At 33.9% G+C, this 22,389-nt stretch overlaps 2 protein-coding genes across 3 annotated transcripts in view; both read right to left on the bottom strand.

The window, feature by feature from the left end:
* SPAG16 (sperm associated antigen 16) overlaps nt 1–22,389 on the bottom strand; it is a 983,948-nt gene that overhangs the window by 865,579 nt on the left and 95,980 nt on the right. The window lies entirely within an intron of this gene.
* Nucleotides 1,682–3,506, bottom strand: LOC113596816 (securin-like). Its single transcript, XM_027051545.2, has one exon. It carries the CDS (start codon nt 2,346–2,348, stop codon nt 1,743–1,745), a length of 606 nt encoding a protein of 201 aa, XP_026907346.1. The 5' UTR covers nt 2,349–3,506; the 3' UTR covers nt 1,682–1,742.

Genomic DNA, 22,389 nt, shown 5'->3' with positions numbered 1-22,389 from the left:
GTTCACACCCAAGTTTGGGTAAACAAGATTAGTGAATAGGTATAGAGAGGGCAGGGCAAAGGCCCCAATATAGAACGAAGGTATATGAGATAAACAAGATTAGGTATTCAGGGTAGAAATGCCCCCAACTTAGTACTATAAAAGAAAGCTGCTTTCACAGGAAGGAAGGACAAAGTTAGGTAAACAGGTAAAATAGGGCTAGAGACCATTGGGGTGGAGGGGCAATTGCCCAGAGCAGAGCTGATTAGCAAAAGAAAGGTGCCTTATTGACCTTGAGATAGCATGTACTGTCTTTCTAGTCCCCTAGACCAGTTTAGGTAAACAGAGGGGTGCCTCATGTCTGCTGTAAACAACTTCCTCCCAACCCCCACCCTCAACAGGATTTTGCTTTGTTTTAACCCAAACCCCTAACCCCACATATCTCTAAAACCTTTTTTCCCTCACTCCCATGAGTAAATGTTCACAGTTTCATTGTCTCTTTGCGCATGTCCATCACCATGTTTATAAGCCTTCTAATCCTAATAAAAACGGAGCAAAGACCTTTAATCAGGGTTCTTGTCTTTTCCTGGACATTAGTCATCTCTCGAATTTTAATTCTGCATCCTGCTTTCTTGTTGGACAAGAAAGAAGTCTAGATGCAAAGTCTATGACAAATAGACACTTTTCCAAAGAAGACATCCATATGACCAACAGACAACGTGAAAAGATGCTCAACATCACTCATCATCAAGGCAATACAAATCAAAACCATGATGAAATATTATCTCACACTTGTTAGAATGACTAAAATTAACAGCAAAAGAAACAACACATGTTGGCAAGGATGTGGAGAAATGGGAACCCTCCCATATTGCATATTGGGAATGCAAACTGGTACAGCCACTCTAGAAAAAAGTATAGAGTTTACTCAAAAATTAAAAATAGAACTACCCTATGAGCCAGAAATTGAACTATTATTTACCCAAAGGATACAAAATACTGATTCCAAGGGGTATATTTACCCTGATGTTTATAGCAGCATTATCAACAATAGCCTAATCATGGAAAGAACCCAAATGATGAAAGGATAAAGAAGACATTGTGTGTGTGTGTGTGTGTGTGTGTGTGTATACACATATACATACAATGGAATATTACTCAGCCATCAAAAAGAATGGAATCTTGCCATTTGCAATGGCATGGATGGAGCTGGAGTGTATTATGCTAAGTGAAGTAAATCAGTCAGAGGAAGACAAATACCATATGAATTTAAGAAATAAAACAGATTAACACAGGGGGAGGGGAAAAAAAAGAGAGGGAAGCAAATCATAAGAGACTCTTAACCACAGAGATCAAACTGAGGATTGCTACAGGGGTGGTGGGTCGGGAATTCTCAGTCTTTTTAGATTTAATAAATATTAAATCAAATTATATTGAGTGCCATGTGCATGAAAAATAACCAAATAACTAAATTAAATAATCATTTATCACTAAGTACATTTTACCCCGTAGTTTTTCCATATCAGCTTTAATTATTTGCTTAATTTAACTGCATAATGAGACAGGGGCTTTTATTTTATGTTTGTTTCAAGTTTTTATTTAAATTAGATTTAGTTAACATATAGTGCAACATTGGTTTCAGGAGTACAATTTAGTAATTCATGACTTAAATATAACACTTAAATTTTTTTTTTTTTAGGAAGAGTCTATTAAAGAATTTCTTTATTAATACAAAACATACAAACTATTAAGTGCTAAGAAATTTAAATATCTAAGTCATAGCAAACAGGTGGCAATTCAACATCCAGGGTCGACAGAACGCTTGGAGACTGCAACAGATTAGACTCCCATGGTTGAGAGGGCATCTTCAGAGGTGAAGGGGGGCCCAGGTGTAACAGCTTTTCAAGTTCCCTCTCCTCATCAAGGATCATGAGAGGCACTCCATTCAAGGGGAGGTGTGCAATCCGGTGCTCTTCAGGCAGGTCAAAACTCTCAAAATCTAAAGGATTGAAGGGAAAGAATTTTTCTATTTCAGGATAGGTGTCACCCAAGGCTGGAACAGTGCTTTTTGCTTTGACAGTCTTCTCAGTTACCTTTTTGGCAGAGAAGTTTGGCTGCTTCTGTTTGAGAGGTCCATTGTTCTTCACTGAATTTTCGGTGGCTCTGTTGACAGTTCCCAAAGCCTTTCTGGTAACTTTAGGCAAGGTTGCTTGAGCATCCAACATTTTGCCTACTTGTGGTGTTGAAACCTGAGATCTCCCACCTAAAGTTTTGACTGGAGGCTTAGACCGCAGTTTCTGCCCGTCCCTGGGAGCCACACGGGTGCCCGGTTCTCCATTTTCCTTATCAACAAAGATCAGGGTAGCCATTCTGGATCAGGACCACTCGGTTCGCCCACGTAAGAGCCAACAAGAGCATTACAAGTGGAGTTTTTATTTTCTGCTCAGCACTATTTCCCTCAAGATCACTATCTAGAAAATAAGATGCACCATTTCTTAGATGAATTTTATATCCAGCAAAGAAAGTTAGATTTGCACTGGATATTTTAATGTTAGCCATTTTCCAGAACAATCTTTCATGAACTATCATTAAAAATCACACAAGATATTCAGTTTTGACAACTAGAGTTGGGATACCCTGGAATATACTCTTATAATTTAATATAGCAATTATCCCTGAAGAGTAGCATCATTGTCCTTGCTTTTAATGCTTTGAGGAAACAAATCCAATATGAATTATTTGAAATTTAATCTTTAACTTCATTCATATTAAAAGGGGAAAAAAAACTTTGGCCATTCATTCCAGGAACAGAATATCAAGCAAAATATTTTAATAAGCATGACCTTTTAATGGGTGTGGCATATACATATATGCCAATTCTAAACTTTTAAAGATCAGTGTATGGAGAAAATTTATGGAGTTAATGGTAATACAAGAGAAGGTTATAATATCTGCCTTCTAGAAAGAGAGTAAAAATATGGATAAAACATCATTATAGAAACTAGTCAGCAGTGCTAATATATAAGTCAAATTTTTGTGAACATTTTTTCTATATAAATTATAGATTTTCTAAATCTACAATCTAATGAAAAATGAGCCATAGGAAAGAAGAGAGCTGGATTTTAACCTCATACCAGATATGCCAAAATAAATTCCAGATAAACTAAAGATACAAATGTAAAATATAGGGGTGCTTGGGTGGTTCCATCAGGTAAGTCAGACTTCGGCTCAGGTCATGATCTCCCAATTCATGGGTTCGACTCCTGCACTGGGCTCCGTGATGACAGCTCAAAGCCTGGAGCCTGCTTCGGATTCTGGGTCTCCCTCTCTCTCTGCCCCTCCCCCACTCATGCTCGCTCGCTCTCTCTCTCTCTCTCTCTCTCTCTCTCTCTCTCTTTCAAAAATAAATAAACATTAAAAAATTTTAAAAAAGCAAATGTAAAATATAAAATTATAAAAGTATCTGCAGAAAATTTTGGTGATTATTATAGTATTTGAATGAAGAAGAACTTTTATGAAAATTCCAAGAAAAAATCCAATAAAATGACAGATGAATTTGACAAAATATTAAAATCTTCTTTGGTGAACACTATCATAATACAATTGAAAATAATAGTAGAAAACTGTCAATAAAATTATTTGCATTATACATAGAAGACAGGAGGTTAGTATCCTTATTCAATAACTAAAATTTATAAATTAAATAGAAAGTAAATAAATGACGTGCAAATATTTCATTAAATATTAATTATAAATGGCCAATAAACATAAGAAAATGTTTAATTCACAAATAATCCAACATTTTTCTTTTGTCCTACTGCAAATTTGATAAACACATATTGGTGAGAACTGGAAAAATGAGCACTTCCTCCTTTTTAGGAGAAGTATATTTTCTGAGGTAAATTTTGCAGAGTATACATATTTTACATGAATATACTGCTGGACAGAGAAATTCCAGTTAGAGAAAGTTATACTATGATAATGTAGCAAAGGTCTTCATATTTGCCATTCAACTCCATTTCTCCTTGTCCTGGTCTCAGCAGTTATATTGTGCTTGAAGAAATTATTCCTGTATTAGCAAGCAGTCTTGGTTGGAGTCATCCAAGACATGGTACCTTCCAAGGACAGACCCAATTTAAGCTGGCAAGATACTTCTCTGTAGAAAGTTAACATTGAGCCAGTTGACATAAAAACTGAGAAAGAACAGAATTTAGTCATCCCAAGAGTACAATACTGTGGCTTCTCTTCTTTCAAACTTTTATTTGTATGACTTATTCATTTCCTTCCAATAAATTGTTATCCTTTCACTAAGTTGACTAAGTTTATGCTGCTTACAACCACAAAGCCATGACAAAGAAATCAATAATTGACTAAAGATATATGTGCAGGGGTTTTAGTGGCACTTATTTACAATGTCAAGGAAATATAGAAGAAAGCTTAAATATTAAAGATTTATGTTCTTTTTTTTAATGTTTGTTGTTTTGGTTTTTTTTTTTTTTTTTTTTTTTTTTTTTTTTGAGAGAGAGAGACAGATCATGAGCAGGGGAGGGGCAGAAAGAGAGAGATGGAGATACAGAATTCAAAGCAGGCTCCAACTCAGCTATCAGCACAGAACCCAACATAGGGCTCAAACTCATGAACTGCAAGATAATGACCTCAGCTGAAGTTAGACATTTAACCAACTGAGCCACACAGGCGCCCCTCAAAGATTTATGCTCTAAATAAATTATGCTACACCCAAATAATGTCATGCTAAGCAATTATTAAAGACAATTATGTGAAACAGCAGTGACTGACATGGAAGGATGTACTTCTATTACTTTGGAATTCTTCTACAATAAAGCGTTGTCCTTTCTCCTTTATATACTTATTTAGTCACCTGTTTAAGTTTATTGATAAGAGTACTGACTAGTGTATAATTATTACTCTTGGAGTTATAAAACAATACCATGTTATTTGTCCAAACTGTTACAGCTTTGGTTACTGGTAGCTCCTTCAAGTTAACTTCTATTTCCTGTGTCCCTTTGATATGCCCACGTGTTTTTGTCCTTTGCTTTCTGGCAATACAGTATACTACAGGCTCATTATATATATGTTCCTGCTCCAACCCTAGCATCATTTCTCCAGAGAACCCTGTTCCCTTTCATTGATAAACGGATACCACCATTTTTTACACAGTAAAATAACATATCAGCATATAAAACAAGATTACAGATCTTTAAAACTCATTAATTAATGAGCTAAGAAATCATATAGAATGTTAACATAATAGTATATAGAATGTTAGTATTACAGTAAAAGTAGAGATATAGAACCTTTGCTGCAACAAGGTTAGACATCAATCACACATTCTCCTCCTGCCTTGAGTGTCTCCTTTATTTCTGACAAAAACACTAGACAAATTCCTGACCCCAAAGGCCACAATTCCTGCTTGTTTTCAAAGACTCTCTGAACTAACTATAAACGTTCCCCTAACCCATAGTAAGGAAATCAATAAAATTTGCAGGCCAGATTCCCAGCCTACCAGAAGTTTCCTTCCTAAGCAAAAAGCCAAGGAGGAAGACAAGCCCCTGAACAAGACCTCTAAAATCCCAGGTTCTCAAATGTCAATTTCTGTAAGGATGTCTTTAAAAAACTGAATAGTATAGTATCTCTAGAGTGGGCCTCCACCTGTGTAAACAGAATATCAGCCAGCTCATACTGGTATGTAAATGTGCCATGTATTTTCATATCATTAGAGTCATTTAGGTATCAGGAAATCAACATGTTCAAAGTTAAAGATTGGCTATTAAACAAAAAATAGAGAGGTATACTTTAAAATAAGCTATAATATCTAAAAAAAGATAACTCCTTCAGTAAATTAGCTATAAAGAGAAGACTGCTCATTTCATTAATTGAGGTTTTTTCAATAATGTATTTCAATATGACTCTGCTAATTCAAAGAACAATTGTGTCCATCTTGTCATATTAAGTCATAAAGTCAGGTTTTAAAATGAGTATGATTAAATGTAGATTGAAATTGTTGGGTCTATAATGGGTAAAATGACATATTCTTTCACAGAAACTGTTTCATTTTTAAAAGACATTTCATCTTCTCTTGTGTCTGCTGATAATAATGACTTGGCCTAAAGTATCTTATGAAGCACCTAAGTGTTTTTGAGCCCTTCCTTTCCCATACTTCTTCCCACTTTTTGTTTTTTCCAATCTCTTTTCTCATGTTGCCCCTGCAAGGCTCAAAGCATTCACTATAGTACTGAGTGGACTTACTTTCCTCTAAAATAACCCCTTGCTCCATCTCCTTTTCTCACTATCTCTAGAGTAGGTATATAGGGAAATAAAGTTTTCCATGTGAAGTGCCCTTCAAGCTCCTTCATCATATCTTAAAATTTAATAACCTTTAAGGCTAATTCTGAATACAGGAAATGTACACAGCTAAAATGCTCTGTAAACATAAGGTATCTTTGATAATACTAGTTTTCACTAAGGACCTTCATTATAATAAGGCAAATGTGGGAAAACTGTAATGAGGAGAAAGCAAAGGATTTCTTGAGGCAGTCTTGAATTTGAGCTTAGCTTTGCCCCATACTAATTGGATGATCTGGAAAAAATTAATAAAACTTCCTGGGCTTTAGTATCATTATCTACAAAATGGAAATAACATCTCCTCTTTCAGGACTGTTGAAAGAACCAAAATTAAATAACATATTTAAAGTATCTGTATTGGCATTGCAATTTTAGTGATAACAGCTAACAACTGAGACAGAAACTGTTATAAAACAGTTTAAGCTTCACAACCACGATATGTGGTAGGTACAATTGTTAGCCCCTTTTTAGAGATGAAGATATGAAGTCACAGAGGATCTAGTTAATTGAACCAAGACCACACAGCTATTATGTGAGCAATCTAGCATCTGAGTACAAGTACCATCACTCTCTCCAGAGTCTTTGATCTTCAAAACACTGCTATACTGTCATTAATTTTACGGCAACCTTGCCTTGTGTTGAAATATTTTAGTATAGTAAATAAATACTAAATATTTTAGTATTTATTGGGTACGTCTAATATTGGGAGTTGAACATAAAAAGAGTAAAGCTAGGTTTGGTCTATGTATGGGAATTTCCTTCTGCATATTCATTTCTATCCTTGGAGAAATAGGAGCTAAGACATTCAAGTTTTAGGTAGCAAGAATGTATTAGCTCAAAATGAAGCACAAAATAAAAGTCAATTTTGTTCTGGTCAACCAAACCCAGAGAGAAGAATGATCTATTTCCACAAATAGATGCTAAACCAATGGTAACTAAACTGTGATTCTTCAGCCTGTCTTATGAGGAAATAGGTCACTAAAAGACACACCTGTCATATTTGAAGCAACAGCCTGGAGAAAGAAGTACTAGTAAGAAGATAGCCTTACTGTGATAGATAAGAGCTGAGGCAGGGAGGAGAAGTACTTAGAAAGTGTGAGCTGTTATAGACTGAGGCTGCTATTGGTGATGTTATTTCCACTTCTGGAGGCTAAGGCTCTGAGATCAAATGCTAGCCCTCAGGTTTGCACCAAGATGAGAAAGATGGTACACAGAGGGCTAATCTTTGATCTAGAGAAAACATTAACTCCATGCCAGTTAAGGAGTAAAATACACAATCTACAGGAATCTTCTATATTGGGTCCGTAATTAGAAATGGCACACCAGGGTGTATGGGGGCAGTCATAGAAGAAAGTGGCACTGTGATATCTGGTACCATTTCATGTATTCCTATCCATGTACCAAATAAATAGCCAGGTGGTTCTCTGTGTATGTGAACAGGTATGCTTAGGGCTATTATTTCCTTTTTTTTTTTCTAAGTGCTTTTAGAAAAGCATGATTAAATTTTGAAAAAGAATTTTTAAAAATGAACCAAAAGTTAGCAAAGTTAACCCAGAAGACATTCTATAGCAAATATTTAATGCTTCTAGAAGCTCTAAAAGGGTATTAGGTTATTAAAAGAACTATAAGAGCCTTATGTAACAGAATAATACAATATATGGTTGCACAAAATAACCTTGGGAAACTTATTTAATTCTTTCAAGAGTATTAAGGCAACTCATATTCCTATATTCACTCCTTCATTGCTGCATAAATTCTAAAATCCCTTCTTGGCGTTTGTCTTTTAAAATAAAAATATGTATATATGTCTTCCAGTTTACAATAACAATCTTGTGAGTGATAATGCACTCGTTTTGCTTCATATAGCACACCATTTTCTTCTGCTCTCTTTTTGTCATCTCAAAAATGGGCAATATCTGTCTCTGAAGAAAAATACAGCATATGAAGTATGAGCACACTCTCTAAGGATTGTCTGACAATGTCTTGTGATAGATTATTCCAAACAATACATATAACTGCTCTTATCCTTCATCATCACATCAAATGCATCATTTATCTAGGGTTTATTTTTCCATGAAGAGTAAGTTCCAAAAGAAGGCAATAAACATCACTGCAATTTTGACATGCATTACAAATGTCAGCGGGAAATACGTCACGTGTTAGGCAACAATTGAACGAAGATATGGTATAAATGAAAATTTTAACTAATATATATTGCTTTTACTATTGTTTCATATTTGATAAAGTGTATGTATAATTTAACTTTATCCTGTATCAACTGAGAAGGCAATAATATCCTTAGGGATTACTATAAATGCAATATCATTTGTTAATATGCTTTAGGAGCAGGAAGAAAACTACATATTAGTAGTTGCCCTACTCCATTATTTTGAATGTGAAAATCTCACCTAGAGATCAAGTTACTGCAGTAGTTGAAATAAAATGTGTCCTTAATATGACTTGTTCACAGTGATCTCGTACATTATTAAATGATCATTTTGACGTTGAACATGTTTTAAATCACACTTTCAGTTCAAAACCTATAATCTAATGTACCAAACCACAAGGTAGTCCATATAACAATAAGCAGTAACAATTAGCATATACATAATGTAAATGGTTACTAGTGAACTAGGAATTTATCCAAAGGATACAGGAGTGCTGATTCAAAAGGGCACAAGTACCCCAATGATTATAGCAGTGCTTTCAACAATAGCCAAATCACGGAAAGAGCCTAAATGCCCATCAACTGATGAATGGATAGAGAAGACGCAGTTTTATATACAATGGAACACTACTTGGCAATGAGAAAGAATGAAATCCTGCCATTTGCAGCAACGTGGATGGAACTGGAAGGTATTGTGCTGAGTGAAATAAGTCAGAGAAAGACAGATATTCTGTTAAGTTTCTCAAGTTCCACATATATATTTTCATTCATATGTGGAACTTGAGAAACTTAACAGAAAACCATGGGTGAAGGAAAGGGGAAAAAATAGTTACAGAGAGGGAGGGAGGCAAACCATAAGAGACTTTTAAATACAGAGAACAAACTGAGGGTTAATTGGCAGGTGGGAAGAGGGGAAAATGGGTGATGGGCATTGAGGAGGGCACTTGCTGTGATGAGCACTGGATGTTGTATGTATGCAATGAACTATGGGAATCTACCCCCAAAACCAAAAGCACACTTTACACACTGTATGTTAGCCAATTGGACAATAAATTATATTAAAAAAAAATCGCCATGAGTGGCTTTAATGCACAATTATTTTAAAGGGAAAAACAATATTCATTCTAAAAAAATGTGCACCTTTTAAATGTTATCGGACCTCATTGTTTCTTGAAGACCCGCCAGGTCACAAGCGCCATACAAATATTATAAAATTCAGAATATGATCCTTTTTTATAAATACCTTCCTTCTTGCCCTTATTTTTATTTGGCCTCAATTCATGCTAGTAAAATAATCTTCTAAGTAAGAGCATATTAGGGAGAAAAATGGTGGTATAATGGGAAGGGCAATGGATAAAATATTTAATATAAAGAAAAATAAAAGGTATAATTCCACAAAGATAAAGAAAACAAAATGGAGAATCGAGAACAAGAAAGACTGATTGAAAAATACTGAGACAGGAAGCAAAGAAAGGGAACTTCAGCCTAGAATTCTCACAGAGGGGGTACAGTTCAAAGAGAACTACCTTGATCTACATATCCACAGAGAGACTGGGACTAGGAAAAAGCAAGCAAGCTTTAGAATAGCAGTGAGAAAAGGGGCTAAAAATATAGAGCTCACTGCTCTACACAGAACAATTAGCTCCCCTTTATTCCCGTTTCTTATCTCTATTCCTACCCCTACCATACTATTACTGCATCATAGAATGATCAGGAGCTAGGTAATTAGATCTTGAGGGGAAAAATGTTCTTTTCTAAAGAACTGATCAAAATGCTGGAAAAACTAAGAACTAAGTCAATCAATAATTAGTATAATTAAAATAGATGTTGGTATCCCAAAGCAAAGCCCCCTGAATTCTGTCATTTAAAAGCCCTAGAGCAAATGATCAGCTGCTTACCCATGCATCCTATATCAAGTTTGCCAGTGGACAAACCCAACTAATCCACCAAGAGAGCCGGCTGAGGTTTTATATTGAATCATTCTTAAAAGAAAACATACAATCAATAAACAGAAGCCACTTAAGAAGAGAATCCTGCACCATTACAGAAGGCAAAACATATTTAAAAAATAATAGCAAGATTCCAGATAAAAGAGTAGTGCCAGGGTCAAAAGATATTACCAAAAAATCTAATTATTGCATTCATTAAGAATACATTGCATTCATTAAGATCAAGTAAGCAAGAATAAGAGGTCATGGAAAAAATTCCAAAATAAGAAAGAACTACCTGAAATAAAATGCCTCATTCTCAAAATAAAAATTTTCAGTAGAAACTAAGATGTGAAATACAAAAGAACATATAAGTGAAACAGAGGATTAATACACAGGAAGACTAAAAACAACTAAGAGTTCCAACAAAAGAGAACAGATAAAAATATAAAAAGTATTTGTCAGACAAATGAATCTACAAAGTCGAATTGCCCTCCTAAGTGATAAATAAGTTGACTTAAAAAGGGAAAACAAAAACCCTAGCATCTAGACTTATAGTAAAATTTCTGAAAACCACAAGTCACAAAAGAAAAGAGGATTAGATTGGTTTCAGACTCACTATTAGCATCATTGGATGGTAGAACACAGCAGATCCATTCATTCAAAATTCTTTGCCAAAATTTTTCAGTCTGGAATTCCATCTTTGGCCAAAATTTAGATTAGCAAAAATTGCATATTTCCTTACAAAGTTAAGAAAGTACATTAGCAAAATGCAAATGAACCCCAGTAAAAAGGAAACAAAATATCCACCCAAGAAAGCAGCAAATGGAAATACCAGGATGATATATGAACAGCAGACCTAGGGAGTAACTACTCCTGACAGAACTGGAAGGAAGAAGATCTCCAGGAAAATGCTAAAGCCAGACAGTGTGAAGAGTAGATTTCATAAACAAATAATGATATGACTGAGAGTTTGCAAAAACTTTAGGACACAATAAAGGAACAGAATAAGAGGAAATACAAAGGAAAGAGAAACTTTAAAAAAATGAAAATCTGCACTGGAAATTCAGCATCCAAATATAAATCAATCAATTGTTATTAGAACAGAAAATCAGTGGGCTTCAAAAGAAAAATGTAATATACTCCAGGTACTAGACATAAAAATTAGAAGTATGGAAAATAAGTATACATTTCTTCTTTCTACAGGAAACTATAAAGGTAATTACAGCTTTAAGTTGAAAAATCTATACCAAAAAAAAAGCATGCTACAAATATGAAGAAAACTAATATCTGGCTTAATTTTGAGTATTCACTGGGGTGTGAAAACAGGACACTATATACGTGGACATTCTATTTTGAGTATCCCCAAAGATCTGAAATGAAAGGAAAAAAATTTATTGTCAGAACTACTTGGCTCCATAAATATATATATATATATATATATATATATATATATATATATATATATATATATTATGAATATATATATATTATGACAGCAATAGAAGAGGAGTTCGCTACTGTTCAATTTTTAGAAACAACCTACAGACAGAGAACAAAAGATGTAAAAATTGGTTGCAGATTAGAATGTAAATGTTATCAATCTTGAAAAAATAGAATATCGCTGCTAACAGATGTTAGGAAATAGAAGGGAGAATGAGAGGTAAAAGAATGGAGAGGAGCTGTAATAGTGTGATCTTACAAAGGAAAGACACAAGAAATACTATAGTTGCATGAATACAAAGATTTAAGTATGTCAGCTGTTATTAAGCATTTTATTCCATTTATAAGGAAAAATAGAGTGATATAACTATATCAAGAGAAGAACAAGAAGGTTAAAATAGTAAGTGATCTAAATTTTCAAACAACATAGAAGTCAAGTAATAATATCTGAAGTTGGTAAGTCAAAAAAAAACACTAAATTGGAAGGAAAGATCATTGATTTAAATAAGAATCAAGGATACACTTTTTCATATGAAAACACAGTAAGTGAAAAAGGTGTTTGCAAATTAGGCATAATATGGTCCCATTTTTGCGAAACCAAAATAAGCAATGCATATGTTAACTGTGCATTAACAATCGTGTACTTTTAACACATATATTGCCACCTAAATAAAGAGTGAACTATTTGCTCAAATGATAATAATAACTACCTCAGAGTTTCATCACACAAAGATCTGCCCCTAATGCATTTTGAGAATCTGTGTAAATAGCAGTGTATGGCTCACAGACAATTCATGTGTGTGTGTGACAGAATCAGGCTATACTCAAAGTCTCCCCCTCTTCTACAGACTAGAATGTTGGAAATATAACTTACTTAGATTCCTTGGAGAACTTAAAATCTTTCCCATACTCCACCCCACCCCACCACCCTACTCCCCCACTGAGTAAGGGGCTTCTGGTGCTTCTGTTTTCTGGCAACTTCAGGCCAGTAAACTCACTACACGTGGTGTCCTGCACATCCAGGTGACCATTCAAGATGTTTGACCCTTCTGGCTTTCTACTCTCTTGTCTCTTCATCTCATCTTCATGATCTTACATGTTTGATCAAACCTTTCCATTGCATGTTCAAATCATTCATATTCTGTGGTTAACACACTCCTCTGTTCTCAACATGTTCACAAAGTACTATCTTTAGCTTAATGGGAACCAGTTTCCATCCCACAGGCCCTCATCTCTCATTGCAGTGGAGGGTCTTCATTTCCTCATACCACAAAAATTAAATTCCCAATGACAGTAGATAAAATAATAAAGTAACTGCATGCAGTTTATAAACCTATTCTTCTGCTACAAAGTTTCCACTATCTGATTCATGAGAAGAAGTAAAAAAATAATTTTTGGAAAATAGAAAACTACTGAAAAATGTGAGAAAATGGCAGTAGGTAGGAACAGGGATACCAAGGAAGAGGAAGAATCTTGGTTTTGAGGATTTTACATGCTAGATCAAATGGTTTTTATACTCAGGAAGATAAATAATTTTATCTATTTGATTCTAAACTGCCAACTTTGGCATGTAAATACAAATATATATATACTACTATATACTAATATATATACTAATATATACTAGTATACAATATATACTAATACTACATTATATACAAAATAGACTAATCCACTATTCTTTTGCCATTAGTTGAAAGAAGTTGAACTTAAGGCAAGCTCCCTTTTGATGACCTATAATTTTATTTCACATTGTGCCTCTTCTTGTTATCCAAATCTAAAGTTCCTTTTTCATATTACTTCAACTCTTAGAGACTTTATACTAAGTAAATGTACTTCCCAAACTCATCTCTTTTTTTCTCCACTTATCCTTTCTAGGATAACTCTAATTGAAAGCTAATATTATCCATGGGATATAAAATATTTTAGTTCCAAATAAAGCACTTAAATTTGTTATGATTTTCCTTCATAGATTAAAAATAGATAACCACTTACTTGTATTCTCTCAAAAGATATCAAATGGAAATCATAATTGCTAAATTAAATATTGGGCTTTTGACTGCAGCAATATATAACTAAATATTCTGAAGAATATTTCTACTAAAAAACTAAAAACTAAGTTAAAACACACACACACACACACACACACACACACACACACACACATACACACAATACACACATGTTAAGATGGGTTGCTAGGATGACAAATACCAAAACCAGAACTGCAATCCTGAGACTAAGCTTGAGGTCCACCATACTATAGAGAATCAGAATCTTAGGGACATTTAAAGAAATAAAAGAAATGCAAACAAGTACAAGCAACAACGAACTAGAAATAATTATCAAGAATAGTCTTAAAAAAACCAATGTAGCTTTTATAAGTAAAAGGCAAACTGTTTACATATAAAAACATAAGGATAGAACTTAAAAGAAATTAAACATATATAGAGAATTAGAAGAATGAAGAAATTTCTGAGAATGCAGCACAGGAAAACATAAATACAAAATGTGTAAAAAAGCAGTTAAGAAATATAGAAGATAGAGTGAGACAGTATAACCTATATTTAATTGTATCCCTAGATAGAATGAATTTTTAAAAATGGAGGAAAAGCAATATTTACTGCAATAATACCCAAATACAGGAATCATAATATATTCCATGGAAAATGAAATAATATTATACCTATTATGAACAAAGAAGACAAAGATGAAATAAATATCTTAAATTTAAAGCAAAAATAAAATAAAATAAAAATACAGATTTTTATCTCAAAGAGATTGAGATCATACCATGCAAACTTTCTGACCATAATGCTATGAAACTTGAAGTCATACATGAAAAAAAATTTGGAGAAACCACAAATATATGGAGGTTAAACAACATGCTACTAAACAATGAATGTGTCAGCCAGGCAATCAATTAATTAAAAAAAAATACATGGAAATAAATTCAAATGAACACACAATGGTCCAAAACCTTTGAAATACAGCAAAAGCAGTCCTAAGAGGGAAATTTATAGCAATACAGACCTACCTTAAGAAACAAGAATAATATCAAATAATCAACATAACCTCATACCTAAAAGAGCTAGAAAAAGAACAACAAACAAAGCCTAAAGCCAGCAGAAGAAGGGAGCTAATAAAGATTAAAGCAGAAATAAATGATACAGAAGCTAAAAAGATAAAATAAAATAAAACAGATGAATGAAACCAGGAGCTGGTTCTTTTGAAAAATTAATAAAATTGATAAACCTTAGCCAGACTTATCAAAAAGAAAAGAGAAGGGGCCAAAACAAATAAAATCATAAAAGAGAGAGGAGAAATATCAATTGACACCATAGAAATATAAACAATTATTGAGAATATTATGAAAAACTACCAATAAATTGGATAACTTGAAAGAAATGGATAAAGCCCTACAAACATAAAAACATACCAAAACTGAAATAAGAAGGAACAGAAACTTGAACAGATAGATAACCAGCAATGAAATTGAATCAGTAATCAAAATTCTCCCAAGAAGTGAAAGTCCAGGGCCAGATGACTTCACAGAGAAATTCAAACATTTAAAGAAGAGTTAATACCTATTCTTTTCAAACTATTGCAAAAAAAAAATAATAATGGAAGGAAAACTTCCAAATTAATTATATGAGGCCAGCATTATCTCGATACCAAAACCAGATAAAGACCCCACTAAAAAAAAGGGAACAAGCCAATATTCCCAATAAACATAGATGCAAAAAAATCCCAATAAAATACTAGCAAACCAAATCCAACAGCACATTAAAAGATTCATTCACCAGGACCAAGAGAGATTTATTCTTGAGCTATAGGGGTGGTTTAATATTCACAAATTAATGAACATGATACACCACATTAATAAATAAAGGATAAGAGCCATATGATCCTTTCAATATACACAGAAAAAGCATTTGACCAAGTACCACATCCATTCATGATAGAAACCCTCACAGAGTAGGTTTAGAAGGTACATACTTCAACATAATAAAGATCATATATGAAAAACTCACAGCTAATGACATAGCTAAGACAGCTAATGTCTTCTTTAGTGGGGAAAAACTAAGAGATTTCCTCTATGGTCAGGAACAAGACAGGGATGTCCACTCTGACAGTTATTTAACATAGCTCTGTAAGTCCCAGCCACAAAAATCAGACAACAAAAAGAAATAAAATAGACATCCAAAAGAGCAAGGAAGAAAGAAAACTTTCACTATTTGCAGATGACATGATACTCTATATAGAAAATCTGGAAGACTCCAGCAAAAACTGCTAGGACTGATAAACAAATTCAGTAAAGTCTCAGAATACAAAACCAACATACAGAAATCTGTTGCATTTCTATACACCATTAATGAAGAATCAGAAAGAGAAATCAAGGAATCAATCTCATTTACAATTGCACCAAAAAATATAAGATACTTAGGAATAAACCTAACCAAAGAGGTAAAAGATCTGTACTCTGAAAACTATAAAACCCTGATGAAAGAAACTGAAGATGACTAAAGAAATGGAAAGATATTCCATCCTTACGGTTTGGAAGAACAAATATTGTTAAAGTATTTGTATTACACAAAGCAATCTACACATTTAATACAATTCTTATCAAAATACCAACAGCATTTTTCACAGAAGTATAACAGATAATCCTAAAATTTCATAGAACCACAAAAGGCCTCTAATAGCCAAAACAACCATGAAAAAGAAAAGCAAAGCTGGAGCTATCACAATTCTGGACTTCAAGTTATATTACAAAGCTATAGTGATCAAGACAGTATGGTAGTGGCACAAAAATATACACATAGATCAATGGAACAGAATAGAAAACCCAGAAGTGAATCTCACAATTGTATTACTAGATATTTACCCAAAGAATACAAAATATACAAGTTCAAAGGGATACACACACCCCAATGTATAAGCAGCGTTATCAACAACAGTCAAATTATAGAGAGTCCAAATGTCCGTTGACTGATGAATGGATAAGAAGATGTGGTGTGTGTATGTGTATATATATATATATATATATATATATATATATATATATATAATGGAATATTACTCATCCATAAAAAAGAATGAAATCTTGCCATTTGCAATGACATGGATGGAGCTAAAGAGTATTATCCTAAGCAAAGTAAGTCAGAGAAAGACAAATACTGTATGATTTCAGTCATATGTGAAATTTAAGAACAAATCAAATGATCATAGGGGAAAAAGAGACAGAGAGAAAAAAACAAGAAACAGACTCTTAACTAATAGAGAACAAAATGATGGTTACCAGAGGGGAGGTGGGTGGGGAGACAGGTGAAATGAGTGATGGGGATTAAGGAATGCATTTGTGATGAGTACTGGGTGTTGTATAGAAGTGATGAATCACTAAATTCTACACCTGAAACTAATATTACACGAACTGGAATTTAAATTAAAAATAATAGTGATTAATTCTTTAATTAATTGAAAATATTCCCCAAATGATTTAATTATACTAAAATTATTATAAAAAACATTGAGTAAAAAGAGAAATTGAAGGCCAGTTTTATTCATAAAATAGAAGCATCTTTTAAAAATAGTGAATTAAATCCAGTGATATATAAATCAGATAACAGATAATGAATAAATTTAGTTTTATTCCAAGAATGAAAGAGAATGTTTACATTAGAAAATCTATAATGTCACTTATCACATTCAAAATCAGAAAATTCAATATTCATTCATGATAAAATTAAACACTTGAACATGATAAAAAAATTCACAATTCATTTATTTTTACCAAAATCAACACTAATGCATGTTAAAGCACAAATAAACAAGCTTAGCAAACATGAAAATAAAGGTAACTTTTTTATACTGACAAAGAATATCTACCAAAGACTTAAAATAACTATCATTGCTCATGTTAAAATATCAGATTTGTTCCCTTTAAAATCCAGAATAGAATAAGAATGCCCACTCCAACCACCTTTACTCAACAACTTTCTAGAGGTCCTAGAAAATGCACACAGATAATAAATGTAAATAAAATTCTCCAGGCTTGGAAAAGGAAAATCACAACTATCATTACTCATAGATGATATCATTATAAGCAATATTTTTTTTTTTAAAGAGCAACTTGAAAGGGAGAGTTTAGAAAGGTCACTATATTTAAGTTCAACTTAGAGTAATCAATTTTAGGTCTATAGCATGCCTAACAGCAACTAACATTGTTTTTCCTTTTTACAAGTGAAATATTTACAGTATTTGTGAATGAAATATTCATCATAATGAAATCAAATACAAATATTTATAGATATTATTGCCAATCATGATTTTATACTGGGAATATATCAGTAAATAAAACAGATAAATACCCCTGCTTGCATGGAGCTTACATTCTAGTGGGGAAGAGGTACAATTAACAAGTTAATAATAAGTAATACACAGATATGTAAGAGAAAGATATGTAAGACATGTACAGGGAAGGGGGAAGCAGAAAGAGACCAAGAAAGGATAATGGAATGAGGAAGCGCAGCATTAAAATTCAGATTGGTAACATTTAGATTGGGTGGGTATAGACAGTCTCTTTACAAGGATATATCTAATTAAAGCTCTAAAGGAAGTAAGAGGAAGAGCCACTTGGATTTCTGAAGGAAGACTGTGGGCAGAAGAAACCTCAAGTAAAAAGCTTAGAAACAGGGGCATGCCTAGAGAGTTCTCTAAATAGGTAGGTGGACAGTATGGCCACAATTGAGTAAAAAATAGGAAAGTAGCAGGAAATGAGGTCAGAGAGATAAAACAAGGCCACATCAAGTGAAGCATCAAGTGCCATAACAACTTCACTTAAGATAGAAAGCCACTAGGGGCACTTGGGTGGCACAGTCGGTTATGTATCTGGCTCTTGGTTTCAGCTCAGGTCATGATCTCATGGTGTGTGAGTTGGAGCCCCACATCCGACTCTGCGCTGGCAGTGAAGAGCCTGCTTAAGATTCTCTCTTCCTCTTTCTCTGCCCCTCATTCATATTCTCTCTCTCTCTCTCAAAATAACTTAAAAAAATAGAAATTCACTAAAAAATTTTAAACAGATAAATGTTATGGAAAGACTTATCTTCTGTTGTTGTTTCATTATTTTAAAAACATTTTATATGTATTAATTTTGAGAGAAACAGAGACAGAGTGCGAGCCGGGGAGGGGCAGAGAGAGAGGGAGACACAGAATCCGAAGCAGGCTCCAGGTTCTGAGCTGTCAGCACAGGGCCTGATGTGGGACTCGAACTCACTAATTGAGATCATGACCTGAGCCAAAGTTGAATACCCAACCGACTGAGCCACCCAGGTGCCCCAGAAAGACTTATGATTTAAGAAAATCACTTTGGCTTCTGTGTTCAAAGAAGACTGAAAGAACACAAAGACAAAGCAGAGTGACCAGTTAGGACACTATTGTAATAGCTCAAACTAGAGGTGATGAAAACAAAAACAAAAACAAAATAAGAGGGCAACAGTGTTAGTGGAAAGGAAAGATGGAACTTTCCTCCTAAGTAACTAGAAGAATGGAGTTCCCAGTAATTATGATGGAGGAAACTCCAAAAGATAGAGCTTGAGAGGGGAATTAATATCTAATTGCATGTGTCGAGTATGCAGTTGGACATATAAAACGAGAGTTCAGAAAGAGATCTCAGTGTAAGATGTGAATTAAGGAGTTGTTAACACATAGGTAATTTAAAACCATGAGACTGGATGAGATCACCTAGAGAGTCATGGCAATAAATGGAAGAGGCCCAGAACTGAAGTCTGGAACACCTCAACATGCAGGGATTGGGAAGATGAGGTTCAAACAGCAAAAGAAATTAAAAATTATGGCAGCTCTTGCCAATATCAAGGCCTAGGAAATAACCATAAAGTGAGTGACTGAGAACAGAATAGGATCCCTAAAGGAGAGGCTATCAAGGAACTGAAAGTCCAGAGTCATGAAGAATTCTAGCAGGTATCATTCTTAAGAAAGTAACAATGTCACAGGGATTTAATTTACAAAAAAAAAAATACCTGAGAAGAAGTGCCTTATTAAAAAGTTATAGTGAGTAGGACAATCTGATGATATGAGAGTTAAGACAGAGTATTTTCATGAAGGAAGGAGAGGAAAGGGACTGAAAGCAGAAATGAGAAGCATAGGGGACACTTATCTTACCTCCAGGTCCAATGTTATAGTTGAGTGGAGAATACAGAAAAGTTCCCCTTTAGAAGTGCTGCAGGCCAGGGTGAGCTGGAGCTGGCTCATATTAGCTCATGATTGTTGACTGTGGACATAACTTCCCAATTACACATTTGGTAAATTATGATGGTAGATGAATGGCTTTGATGTATTTATAGCACAGAAACTGGAAAACACTACAAATCAAGGTGTTTCTTCTTCCAAAGAGCTGATTGTTATATTTACTAGTAACCACTGTCTGCAGGAAAATTATAACTAGGGAAAAGCTAAATTCCCATTAGCACAGAAGGGGAAGGTAACATTCACAGTAGAAGTTAAAAATACAGAGGATTTTGCTGACCAGTTATCTTGAGTTGCAAACAGTACAGAGAAAAAGTTTCAGAGTCAGGAAAAGTAAGGAGAGATTGGATCAGAGAAAGTGATATAAGGAACTTTAGGGAGAATTAGTATTCTGGAGTAAATGACCTGGGAGTCCTGAGCTCCTCATAAAGACTAAAAAGCACACCGTTACAGAAAGAGAGGATTAGATGAGAGCAGGACAGAAACATGTGTTGCTCAGAATCTCTCATTTGGCTCCTGCTGACAAAACTATGTCCTGTATATGTGTGGTCTTACTCTATGTGCTTGGGTACTCTGTTGTCTCCTGCCAATGGTGTCCAGCAGAGGTGTGGTCTTACTCCAAGTTTGAGTGTTCTCTCTCCACTCCCGCTGATGGAAGAGGTATGGAGTCTGACAGAGTGTTGATCCTGCACTGAGCTCACAGGCTCCTTCTTGATTTCTGTAGAAGGAGGCCTCAAAGTCGACAAAGGGATAGGTTATTTATTTTAACTACTTGGAAATATTTATAATAGCATAAAATCATAAGGCATTTAGAATTACATTTAACAAAAACATGTACATGATCTGAATGAATAAAGTCTAAAAATGTTATTGAAAGACATTAAAGAAAATATAAATATTTGGGCAGATAAACCACATTCATTCAGGCTTCAAAACACTCAGTATGGTAAAATTGGCAATTATCACTACGATGATCTATAAAACCTAAGCTATTTCAATAAAAGTTCCTAGAAATTTTATTTTAGAAATTTAGGAAGACTATCTTAAAATGTATAGAGAATTATAGAATAAGTAAAACTCTTCTAAATAATATAAATAAGATTCAGAAAACTTCCATAAGACATAACCAAACTTATTAAAAACTATAATAATTAATGGGGCACCTAGGTGACTCAGTCGGTTAAGTATCCAACTCTTGATTTTGGCTCAGGGCATGATCTCATGGTTTGTGAGACTGAGCCCCGTGTCAGGCTCTGTGCTGACAGCACAGAACCAGCTTGGGATTTTCTCTCTCTTGCTCTCTCTCTGCCCCTCACCCATGCATACTCTGTCTCTCAAAATAAATAAATTTTTTTAATTATAATAATTAAAGTATGGTGCTGCCACAGGATAAACAAACTCACCAATGAAACATAATATAAAGCAAAGTCACATATTATCTAGAAATCCACAGAAACTAGTTAAATGGCAGAGCTGATGCCACAACCCATTGTGGGGGAAAAAAATAATAAATTGTGCTAGGACAAATATCTTAATAAAACTAAGAAAAATTAGATTCCTATTACATTTCACATTTTTAAAAATCTGATTTCAAGGTAACTAAATATATTAAATTGGGAAGCAAAATTGTATGAAGAGATGTCCAGTCTAGATTAGACATGTAGATTCATCTCTTTTCTTGTTTTCCCTTGCTAAGTACAACTATAAACCCTAAAATAATGCAAGACACAACCAAAGTAGCACTCTGAAGAGTGGAAATAAGAATATAAACTGCTTAGAGATGCCAGGATTGGAGAAATAGTGCAGCAGCAGAATATTTTACTATCTCCTACACAAAGAAACAAGATGCCACAGATCTAACCCTAACCTATCGATAAAAGGTAATGTGTTCTCTGATCATAATCAAATCAAACTAGAAATCAATAACAAAAAGATAAAAGGAAAATCTCTTAAACACATAGAAACTACAGAGCACACTTATAAATAATCCATGGGTCACAAAGGAAGTCTCAAAAGAAATAAAAAGAAAAATATATAGAATTGAATGAATATGAAAATAAAACATATCAAAATGCACGATGCAGCTAAGGCAGGCTGAGAGGGAAATTTATAGCACCATATGCTTACATTACAGAAAAAGAAATGTCTTGACTCAATAATCTAAGTTTCTACCTCAAGAAAGTAGAAAAGGAAGAGCCTTAAGAAACTCAAAACTAGAAAAAGAATAAAGGAAATACTGAATAT

The sequence above is a fragment of the Acinonyx jubatus genome, chromosome C1 (genome assembly GCF_027475565.1).
Source record: "Acinonyx jubatus isolate Ajub_Pintada_27869175 chromosome C1, VMU_Ajub_asm_v1.0, whole genome shotgun sequence".
In the NCBI taxonomy this organism is placed as follows: domain Eukaryota; kingdom Metazoa; phylum Chordata; class Mammalia; order Carnivora; family Felidae; genus Acinonyx; species Acinonyx jubatus.
This window is presented reverse-complemented; position numbering and strand designations above follow the sequence as displayed.

Coding starts and splice junctions, on each gene's coding strand:
- LOC113596816 (XM_027051545.2), bottom strand. CDS start 2,348: ATGGCTACCCTGATCTTTGTTGATAAGGAAAATGGAGAACCGGGCACC.